At 42.6% G+C, this 12,070-nt stretch overlaps 1 protein-coding gene across 1 annotated transcript; it reads left to right on the forward strand.

The window, feature by feature from the left end:
• The first annotated feature begins 9,706 nt into the window (after positions 1 to 9,706).
• Positions 9,707 to 11,817, forward strand: LOC109054514 (C-C chemokine receptor type 5-like). Its single transcript, XM_019071773.2, has 2 exons — positions 9,707 to 10,106; positions 10,250 to 11,817. Exons 1-2 carry the CDS (start codon positions 10,030 to 10,032, stop codon positions 11,325 to 11,327), a joined length of 1,155 nt encoding a protein of 384 aa, XP_018927318.1. The 5' UTR covers positions 9,707 to 10,029; the 3' UTR covers positions 11,328 to 11,817.
• Positions 11,818 to 12,070: the final 253 nt, after the last annotated feature.

The raw sequence follows: 12,070 nt of genomic DNA on the forward strand, positions 1-12,070 counted from the left end.
CTAAATTAAACGTTGTCAAAGGTTATCATGCACTTTTAAAAAGTAGTCTCAAAACAGATTTGTGCAGGGCCTTTCCTTTATTTTTTTTTTTTAATTGTTGTATTTTTGTTTTAACATAAACTGTTTATTGTAGCTACTTTGTTTTACTACATTTCTTTTTTTGTTTGTATTTAGTTTTGTATGCAGTTTTTGCCATTTCCATGCCTTGCGCGTCCGGTTTTGTGTGAGAGCAAAGAAAATCCGCTGAGAGATTTGCGCTCGCGCATTGTATTTATGTGCTTTCGCACTACAGTAATGCGCTCTTGACATTTGTCAGTGAAATAACGCTATAAGAAATGTATTATCACAGCATGTGAGTACCGCATTGAGATTTCTTGGGCTTAAATTACTTAGTGTTTAAACTGACAAGACTTAAAACATGTGAGAATGAAAAACTTTCTTGAGGAATCTGCACTGGCCTGATCGTTAAGTTTTTGGGGGCTAGGTGACAGATGGGGGGTTGAAACCCACCTAAAAAGTGTTTAGAACCACCCCTGGTATAGCATGCGTAATTATGCTGAAACATAAATATATAACCAGTTTACCTGACTCAATGTTATGGCTGAGCGTGTTTCTTAGATAACAACATGACAATCCGTGGTTGGATTTCCGACACAGCTAACCGTAAGTCATCTTACACTTTCAATAAGCCTGACTGATACTCGAGCCAACTCTGCTCTACCTGTCAACTAGCAGTGGGAGTCAGATTGCCCCCTAGTGGATGGCTAAAGATTTGCTAACTCATATTCATAAATCCTCAAGGGAATGTCTGAATTAAATGATGCTCGCGCCCCCCTTGACAGGCGCCCCACAGGTTGAAAACCCCTGCTTTAGAGAAGAGGAAGAGAAAACTAGGGGTGCACGTAAAAATCTGTTCATATATGAATCGCGACGCCATTCTCTGCCAAAGCCGCCGTTCTCAATCCTGTTCCTCGCGTTGCCCTGCTCTGCATCTCTCTCTCTCTCTCTCTCTCTCTCTCTCTCTCATTCAGATCGTCAGACCAGCTCCAACAAACTGTTCCATTTATACACTTATTTTTACATAACAATGAGAAGCGTTATACAAGGATGCGTGTACGGTTGCTGTGCTGTAATAAAGCTTTAATCAGAATAAAACCGTATATTAAAAGCTAACAGAAGCAGCAGCATTTACAAACAACAGCATATCTAAAAGTATGCGACAACAACAAACAAACATTCCATAAGAGCCATGCTTGCACAGGTTCTGCGCGATCCTCTTCATTAATATTCTCTGCGTCTCAATCGGGCTCAAATTGACAAGCAATATAGAGGACGTCATTGTTTACAATACAAACGGAGCACATTCTGAGCTTAAGAGGCGGGATGTTCAGACGCGCACTAGAGGCAGTTTAGCAAATCACAACACACTGAGCCAGCTGACCAATCTCAGCCCATCACATATTTCTGAGGGAGGGGCTTCATAAAAACAGGAAATAATCAAGGTGTCTGTCAGAAAAGGGACAGATTGGTAAATTATGTGAAAAATAATGTGTTTTTTAAAAAACGAAGCATGCACACTTATTAGACTGCACCCTATAAACACAATCAAGCCTAGAAAAAAAACAGTCAACCACCCCTTTAGTTAATAAAACTCTTGTGCACAAATTACATGAGTTTCTGATTCTGCCTTGCAAATGAATAGTCCCTTTACGATTTTGATCCTTGCTACATGCTCTAATGCATTATTAGGCTACTGTAAGAAAGTTGTTTTCTGTGGCCACGAAAATATCCTTTCTTAGAGTTTATATGGAATTACGCTAAATGTTCGCTGGACGAACAGATTAGTTGATGGCAATTTAATTCTGCTACATTTACTACTGCAGCTCACATAAATAATTGTAATTAATCATAATAAATTGTAATTATTTATATACATTTCCCTTTTGAGCTAATTTACTACATAAAGTATTAACAAATTTTGATGCAACAAGTAGCCTATGGTATAATTTTACAGTGTTCATCCCTCCAAAACAGAGAAAACATCTTTCACAAACATCTACATCTCTGTCTCTTTTAAAGTGTTTAGTGTACGAGGTGTGTTTGGAGGGGTTATTTTAGCTTAACCCCACCACAGACCTCATTAATTTTCAAACCCTGGCTACAGCCATGATAGTCATTTTTGAATTGCAACAGAATGAGCATCCTCTGATGATTGGTCTCATATGTGTTAAGCAGACCAATCAGTTGTCTCTTATTTCATGCAAAATTAATAAATTTATTGACACCGATTGCTATGACTTTGAGCCATCCAAACAGTTGGGACAGATGGTACTACCTCCCTGAAATGAGTTTTTGAAGGGTGGGATGTCTGATTCCATTCGACCATAAGTGCTCTGCGAAGTGGACATCAGAGGATATTCCACCATGATTCCACTTCAAAAGGAGCATATCCACCTTTTTCTTATGCCCCATAATGCTTTGTGCAAATTATGGGAGAAACGTCTGGTATGGTAACCCTCGTTCCCTGAAGGAGGGAACGGAGACATCACGTCAGTGACCGACGAAATGGGATATCGCTTCGATAGACCAATCTACTTCAAGTGTAAACTAAACGAACCAATGCACATTGGCATGCAATTATTGCATCCAGCTGCCGCTGATCACAGCGTGAGTATAATAAGGCAGCAGGTGCAATGCATATCAGGTTTTCGCTGAGGAGCCGAGCAGCTACCGACGAAAATGGGAAGCAACCATGGCGACGGGAAATGGGCGTCTCCGTTCCCTCCTTCAGGGAACGAGGGTTACCATACGTAATCGAGACGTTCCCTTTCAGTCGTCACTCTCGACGCCACGTCGGTGACCGCGAAAATGGGATCCCTACCAAAGGTGTTAGGTGTAGGCCGGGGCTCGGAACAAGTAGTTCCACTCACCATTGTCAAAGCACTACCTCACTGGGTGAGATTGGATAACACTGGGAATACGTACCCATTCCGCCTGGAACAGGGACGTTACAGAAGCCCCATCCTTCCCGAAGGAGGTCTCGGGAGCAAATACACATATAGCATCCGTTTAGGTGTATATGGAGAAATTTGAGGTGATTAAAACCCTCTTGGGAAGGCAGAAGTCTGCCAGGGAAACACAGGCTCTAAGGCTATACCGTGGACTTTACACATACGAGTACCGCTTAGGTCTCAATATGGAACCCAGACTTCCATGGTTCTCACGGATTCATCATGAAGGTCTGGCGCCGCACGTTCCACCGCATCCAGCTGCCTAGGGGGATGAAGGATCTCAACAGGGTCTACATTACGGACACTCTGGAGCAGTTTTAGCAAGCCAACACTAACCGGGGCCTCTTGGTGCCACTATCCATTTGAGGTGAGAACACAGGAGGATACCGGCTCTACACTAAGGCTATAGAACCCAGCAAACGTGTTAGGGGTCGCCCAGACCACAGCTCTACAAATATCTGCCAGCAAGGCGCCACGAGCCAGCGCCCAGGAGGATGCAACACTTCTTGTTGAGTGAGCTCGCAACCTGAATGGGCAGTGCACACCCTGTGCCTGATAAGCCAGGGTTATGGCATCCACAATCCAGTGGGCCATCCTCTGCTTAGAGACGGCATTCCCCTTCTGCCAGCCTCCGTAACAGACAAAGAGCTGGTCTGAGGTCCTGAAGCTTTGTGTCCAGTCTACGTAGCATCTCAAAGAAAGGACGGGACAGAGCAAAGGTAGAGCTGGGTCTGCCTCCTCCAGGGGCAGCGCTTGCAGGTTCACCACTTGGTCTTTGAAGGGTGTAGTGGGAACCTTGGGCACATAGCCGGGCCGGGGCCTCAGGATAACCTGGGAGTCAGCCGGCCCAAATTCTAGGCACGAATCTTGATGGAGGCCAGTGCAAGCAGGAGCAGAGTTTTCAATGGAAGAAACTTTGGCTCAACTGAATGGAAAGGCTCGAATGGGCCCTGCTGTAGTGATTTCAGCACCAGAGTCAGGTCCCAAGAGGGTATGGAGGGGGGCCGGGAAGGATTTAACCTCCTGGCCCCTCTAAGGAACCTGATGACGAGGTCATGCTTACCTAAAGACTTCCCATTCACGGGGTCATGGTACGCAGCAATAGTGGCAACCTGGACTTTGAGGGTGGAGGGAGACAGCCTTCGCTCCAGCCCTTGCTGCAGAGAGGAATGCACAACTGCAATCAGGCATCTTCGGGGGTCTTCTCGGCGAGAAGAAAACCACTCGACGAACAGGTTCCACTTCAAGGCGTAAGCGTGTCTCGTAGACGGTGCTCTTGCACCTAGAACCTCTGCGTCCCGTCCAGGGACCAGACATGGAGTTTTCAAAGGAATACACCCCCAGTGCCAAACGGTGCCCCGTCTCTGAGTCAGTAGATCCTTCCTCAGAGGAATCTGACAAGGAGGGGCTGTCGCGAGGAGCAGTAGTTCAGATAACCAGGTCCGAGTGGGCCAATACAGCGCCACTAGCAAGACTTGCTCCTTCACTGGGGGAAACGCAAATTGCCAGAAGCAAAACAGACTCACAGAAGCAAAACAATACTTGCGTAGGCCCCGCGGCCAGCTGTGTGCCAGTGCATCTGTGCCGAGAACAACTGGCAGTGAGCGGTCTCTGGAGAAGCAAACAGGTCTACCTGAGCGGCTCCAAACCGTCTCCAAATCAGCTGGACTGTCAGGGGATGGAGTTGCCATTCTCCCAGGAGCATTGCTCGAGACAGCTCGTCGGCTGTACGGCTGAGCAGGCCCGGAATGTGAATGGCACGAAGTGACCTCAGAACCTTCCGACTCCAAAGGAGGAGGTGGCGGGCGAGTTGTGACATGCGACGGGAGCGCAGACCACCTTGTCGGTTGATGTACGCAATGGTCGCCGTGTTGTCCTTTCGGACCAGTACACGCTTGCCTCGTAAGTGACCTTTGAGACGGTTTAAGGCAAGGTGCACTGCTAACAACTCCAGGCAATTGATGTGCCACTGCAGCTGCGGGCCCGTCCAAACCCCTGAGACTGCATGCCCGTTGTACGTGGCAACCACAGCATGCCTGGAGATCTGCTCTAGGGGCACCCTTGCCCTGAGAAACACAAGATCTGACCACGGGGTGAGGGTTTGGCAACAGACTGGTGTAACTTGGACCCAGTGAGTGCCACGCTTCCACGCCCAGCTCGGGACTCGGCCATAAAGCCAGTGCTGGAGCGGACTCATATGTAACAGGCCGAGCTGTGTAAGTGCCGCTGCGGCCGCCATATGCCCCAGGAGCCTCTGTAAAAGTTTCAGTGGGACCGCTGTCCTGCCCTTGAGCGTATTCGAGCAGGCTAGCACTGACCTCATTCCTCTGTGAGGCTTGCTGTCTGTTCGACCGAATCCAACTCCATACCAAGAAAAGAGATCCTCTTCGTTGGCGAGAGTTTGCTCTTTTCCCAGTTGACCCGAAGGCCTCTTTCACCCTCGTGCAGGTCCTTCAGTGCCTTGGCCTGGTGCACCTGCAGTAACGCCACAGCGTGTAAGGCAGAAGCAGCTTCCCCGCAAGCCATATAGGCACCGCCTGTTAGACCAGACGAATGCCTATAGGCCCGGGAAGGAAGCACGGGGTCTCTCCGCCAGCAGGAGGCAGACTTAGGACACAATTGCATCGCTACCGCCCGCTCCACTGGGAGAATCACCGAATACCCCTTTGCTGCACCGCCATCGAGGGTGGTGAGGGAGGAGGAGCCCACCAGCTGGTTTCTGGCAGTAAAAGGTGCCATCCACGACCTGGTGTGCTCGTCATGCACTTTCGGGAAGAAAGGATCCAGGGTGGGGCACTGAGAACCAGCGCGCACCACCTTGAGAAACCAATCATCCTGCCTCGAGGGCTCGGGATGCAGTGGAGATTTTCACTCGAGCCCTACCCTGTCGGCGGCCCGGGAAAGCATAACTGTCATCTCTGGATCCAATTCAGGCTTTGCCACCATCCCAAAGGGAACTTCTGTTTACACTGTAAGCAATCAGCAAAAGGTTCGCTCTATGAATGCAATGCATGTTCACAAACTGGCTACAATGTGGTAACATTATTTTAGTCACTCTTTAACCATCAATCATTAAAAGGAAATTTAAATGTGTAAAAGCATTAACAAATTACATTTTTAGCATAGCAATACATTAAAAAAGAAAATACAAAATTACATTTTACAGCATTCGGGGTTATCATTTACCCCATTGTTTTTATTTTTCCTGTATCAATAAAACACTATACTGCCTTTGTGTAGTTTCATTCTTTTATTATACCTTTCATAATATATTATATAGGATAATTTCTGGTTCAGTTTTGGGGATTCAGGCATAATATTGGTCCAGTTAACGCTGTCTTCTGAAGCTTCTGGATAAGCTGTGGTTGAGTTCTGGGGTAAAGGTTGTTCCGGTTTAGCTCTTGTCTGGCTGACATCTGGGTATTCCGGCACTGTTGTGGGCCAGTAATGGCTGATTTCTGGGGATACTGTGAAGTTGTGGTTGAGTTTTGGCCTGTTTTGGGCATTGGTCTAGGTGACTTTCGGCAAACCGCATTTGGGCCAACCTTGGGCCGTAATTCCATTTGGTATGTGGGCCAAACTCACAGCCTAAACCAGATCTGTCCCAAAACCAAAACAGAAAATGAATGAAAATTTACAGCCCATTCAGTCAAAATGACCGATAAGGATTGTTTGTAGCACATTCTTATGATTTGTTGCAGTCTTTTTGAGTTGGACTTCCCCACAACGAGAGTGTCTCCCATAAATTAAAACGCAGTATAGACTTGTTAGGAAAAAGGTGGCTAGCCTATGTTCCATTCAAAGGGCATTAAGGGCATTGGTGAGTGGGCCCATGAATTTAGTAACTTGAATTATAGGATCCTCCTTTAGCAAAACTTTGGACCAATTTTGGACCATCCATCCCCACAAATCTTTTTCACTTTATCAGTATTTCTTTAGATTAACTTTAGGTTATGCTGCAGCATCTTAATTGTCTAAAGAACAGGACACATTTTCTTCTTTTCAACCATATTTTGCGTGCATTTGGTCATCATGAGGAACTGCTGTCCTGAGATTCTCCTGTAAAATGTTCAATAATTGCAATGATTGATGAGGCAAAATATATCATTAAACCATGATGCACCATCCACCATGTTGTATAGTTTTGTAAACACAAGATATATATATATTATATATTAATACCATTCTGGTTTTCACACTAAAATGCTGCCGTTCATTTTGAAAACAGTTGACGAAAGTTAAAAAACTGTACTGTCGGTTCATATAGCTTATGATTCATGAATGCCCAGGTCTTCAGTTTTTGCGATTGAGGCTCCCACTAACCAATCTTTCTTGAGAAAAAAAAAAAAAGATTTGTCTGTAACTACGCTTTTGTGCGCCTTTATTTAAAAGTCAGGGCACCTGTGTAACCCAAATGTATAATCTCATCTCCTAAAAATGGTAAAATTATAAAAAAAAAAAATTAAAAAAATAAAAAAAAAAATTATCAGTAACTAATGCAGAATTTTTTATTTTTTTATTTTTTTCAACATCGTGAATTAGATTTTTCACCGTAAGTGACTTTTCTGGAGATTGCTAAAAGTTTATATAACTATATTTTTGAAAATATTGTCTTTGTGCTGTTTTTACATTTAACCAGGTGACTGGTTTGTAGTTTGACACCCTGATTAAGGCTTGTTAGCCACAACGCGTCTGTGTATTTGTGAGTTGTTTTTAATGTAAAGACGTGACATAAGGGCTTTTTATTTTTCACTATACTTTCGAGTGCCTTGGAGTTAAAAGTTTTTTTTTTTTTTTTTTGATGAATTAAGAAATACCGCACCCAAAGAGCACTGATTTATGGACTGTATACCCCAGTAGCATTTTTTTCATATTTTTGATTAACTCTTCAAAATAACTTTTGTGCTCCAAAGACAGACAGTGAGTAAAGGATTGAATTTTTGGGTAAACTATATACAGCGGGGAAAATAAGTATTTGACACATCAGCATTTTTATCAGTAAGGGGATTTCTAAGTGAGCTATTGACACAAAATTTTCACCAGATGTAGCCATCAAGCCAAATATTGAATTCATACAAAGAAATCAGAACATTTAAGTATACAAGTTGAGTCATAATAAATAAAGTGAAATGGCACAGGGAATAAGTATTGAACACATGACGATAACAAGGTGCAAAATGGCATAGAAAGCCAGGATATCACCTGAAATCTGTCAGTATTGAGAGAGAAACCCTGCCCCCTATCAGTACTAATTGATATCAGCTGCTTAAGTCCTAACTGATGGCCTATAAAGGTTTCTCATGACCCAGGAGGCACACAGGAAAGACTTCATGATGGGTATAAGCAAAGAACTCTCTCAAGATCTTTGTAATCTTATTGTTGAAAAGCATTTTGATGGGAATGGTTATAGGCGCATTTCCAGAATGCTGAATGTTCTTGTGAGCACTGTGGGGGCCATTATCCGGAAATGGAAAGAGCATCAGTTCACCATAAACCGGCCACGATCAGGTGCTCCACGTAAGATCCCTGTCCAAGGAGTTCAAAGAATAATCAGGAGAGTTCTTCAAGAGCCAGGGTAGAACTTCAGGAAGACCTTGCATCTGCAGTTACTGTTGTTTCAAAGAAAACTATAAGCAATGTACTGAACCGCCATGGCATCCATGCACGCTCACCACGCAAGACTCCATTGCTGAACAAAAAGCATGTTGAGGCTCGGTTAAAGTTTGCGAAAGAGCATTTGGAGAAGCCTGTGGATTATTGGGAGACTATAGTATGGTCAGATGAAAGCAAAATTTAACTTTCTGGCCGTCATTCTACACACCATTTTTGGAGAAGAAATGGCACTGCCCACCACCCCAAGAACACCATACCAACAGTTAAGTTTGGGGGTGGAAGCATCATGGTTTGGGGCTGCTTTTCTGCAAGGGGTACTGGCAGACTTCATATTATTGAAGGCAGGATGAATGGAGAAATGTACCGGGACATTCTGGATAAAAATCTGCTGCCATCTACCAGAAAGCTGAAAATGAAAAGAGGGTGGACATTTCAGCAAGACAATGATACCAAACACAAGGCCAAGGAAACAATGAAGTGGTTTCAAAGAAAAAATCAAGTTGCTTGAATGGCCCAGTCAATCACCTGACCTAAATCCCATAGAAAATCTATGGAGAGAACTGAAGATCAAAGTTCATAAAAGAAGCCCAAGGAACCTTCAAGATTTAAAGACCATCTGTGTGGAAGAATGGGCCACAATCACTCCTGAGCAATGCAGACGACTGGTCTCTCCATACAAGAGGCGTCTAGAAGCTGTAATCACCAACAAATGCTTTTCTACAAAGTATTAAATAAAGTGTGTTCAATACTTATTCCCTGTGTCATTTCACTTTATTTATTATGACTCAACTTGTATACTTAAATGTTCTGATTTCTTTGTATGAATTCAATATTTGGCTTGATGGCTACATCTGGTGAAAATTGTGTCAATAGCCCACTTAGAAATCCCCTTACTGATAAAAATGCTGATGTGTCAAATACTTATTTTCCCCGCTGTATCTTGAAGTACCTTATTTAATAATTATTGCAACGTAGCTTTTTTTCTACAAAAATCATTTGTTAGTTTCCTCTTCAGTTTTGCTGATATGTAAGAAATGATTTGTGAAACTAGATCTGTTCCGCTTTTCCTTCCTTAAAGTGTCATAAACCGCTCTCTTAAAAGTTAATAGATTTTGTAAAATTAGAAATAAGATATTCTTTTAATATTTGTAAGAAATTTTCACATATTACACTTTTAATCAAAGACAATTGCAAACTTAGAACATCAGAACATATGTAGTCGTAAGACCTCGTCTTCTCTGTACAGTTAATAGACTTTGTAAAACTGTTGGTGAAACTGTTGCAAGATCCTTTCTTAATTTATACAGAGGAAGTGTTATCCAGTAGTATCTTGGCTTCACTGCAGATATTTTTCCACTAAGTAATACATTTCTTTGCCTTTGTTTTTGGATAGAAGTCATTTATCATGAACAGGACCCCTGCACTCTGTCCACGGACAATGATGGTAACCAGTGGTCCTCTTTATCATCTTACTTTATCCAGGTAAGGTCATAACACATATTACAATTAAAATACAATATTAAATTACAATTAAGTACATTAAGATTATGAGTAACTGTCAAAAGCGGAGTTCTGATTTCCTAACAGTTTTTTTTTTCTTTTTTTTTTTTCTTTTTTTAATATAGTAAAAATGGGACATTGGATGATGAGCCAGATACTGATGCACCATATGACTATTTTGACTACTATGCTGGATATGTTGATTTGTCTGGATTTTCCTGTGTTTATGAAGTTCATGGAGCTTTCATTCTTCCTGTGCTATACTCCCTGTTTTTTGTGGTGGGCTTTCTGGGTAACATAATGGTGATCTGGGTGGTTTTGATGGGTGTGAAGCTTAGAAGTATGACTGACATCTGTATTCTGAACCTGGGTTTAGCTGACCTGCTCTTGGTCTGCTCCCTCCCCTTCCTGGCGCACTATGCCAGAGACCAGTGGATCTTTGGAGATGTTATGTGCACTATGGTCCTCAGTGTCTACCACATTGGATTCTATAGTGGGATATTCTTTATTGTACTGATGAGTGTTGATCGGTACTTAGCTGTTGTTCATGCTGTGTTTGCCCTGAGAGTCAGAACAAGGACATGTGGGATCTCAGCAAGTGTGGTCACATGGATTGTTGCTGTTTCTGCATCCTTTCCTGAGTTGATGCACCTAAAAACCACAGAAAACAATGAACAAAAATACTGCATATCTTACCCAACAAATGATAAAAATTCTTACCTTTCTTCAAGGACTTTTGGTATCTTGAAAATGAATGTTATGGGTTTAATTCTCCCTCTTATTGTGATTGGATTTTGTTACTCAATGGTTTTAAAGAAACTCCTGACAGCTCACTCTACCAGGAAGCAGTCCATGCACCTTGTCATCACGCTGATGGTGGTCTTCTTCTGCTGTTGGGCTCCATACAATGTCACAGCTTTTGTGAAAGCCTTGGAAATGAATGAGCTCATAACTCAATCTTGTGACAGCAGCAAGGCAATCAATCTAAGTCTGCAAATCACAGAAGCTTTGGCTTATTCACACAGTTGCCTGAACCCCATTTTCTATGTGTTTGTGAGAGAGAGATTTAGAAGGCATCTTTTCAAACTCCTGAACAGGACACCTTGGACTAGACTGCAATTCGTACAGAACTACATTACACAGGCCACTGTATCAGTTTACTCACACAGCACCAATGATGAGAGAACTAGTACAATAGTTTAAATTGGGAAAAGACAGTCAAAAAGAATTTTTAAATGCAGGGCTGTCCTTAGAGCAGTGCAATTGGTGCGGCCGCACCAGGCCCCATGGCAAATAGACCGAGGGGGAACCACCACACACCATGAATGGGAACACGAATGTTCCTGAACTGCTCCTTACCTCGCACTGGGCCTGCGCCAACTTGGGACAGCCCTGTTTAAATTTATATACTAATTTGTTTTTAATCTACCAGCATTGATGTAGATATTTTAAAAGTTGGGGAACTCTGCACCTATAGTGTTTTGTATTTGGGGGAGATGTAAATTCATCTAGTTTACCACTTGCAACCCCATGGCCCTTTCACCTTTCACACCAAACGTCAGGGCCACAATTGCTACTAGTGTTGACATCCCTGTATGTTTTCATTTATAGTATTTTTTTATTTGTTTCAAAATTATTCATGTTTGTGTGTGTGTGTGTGTGTGTGTGTGTGTGTGTGTGTGTGTGTGTGTGTTTTTGTTTGTTTTTTATTCACTACCGTTCAAAAGTTTGGGATCAGAAAGATTTTATATGTTTGTTTTGTTGTTGTTGTTGTTGTTTGATTGTTTGTTTGTTTTTTAAAGAAGTCCCTTATGCTCATTAAAGTTGCATTTATTTGATCAAAAGCACAGAAAAAAAACGGTAATACTATAAAATATTATTGCAATTTAAAATAATGGTTTACAATTTTAATATGCTTTAAAACATAATTGTGATGCAAAGCTGAA

The sequence above is a fragment of the Cyprinus carpio genome, chromosome B16 (assembly GCF_018340385.1).
Source record: "Cyprinus carpio isolate SPL01 chromosome B16, ASM1834038v1, whole genome shotgun sequence".
Classification (NCBI taxonomy): Eukaryota; Metazoa; Chordata; class Actinopteri; order Cypriniformes; family Cyprinidae; genus Cyprinus; species Cyprinus carpio.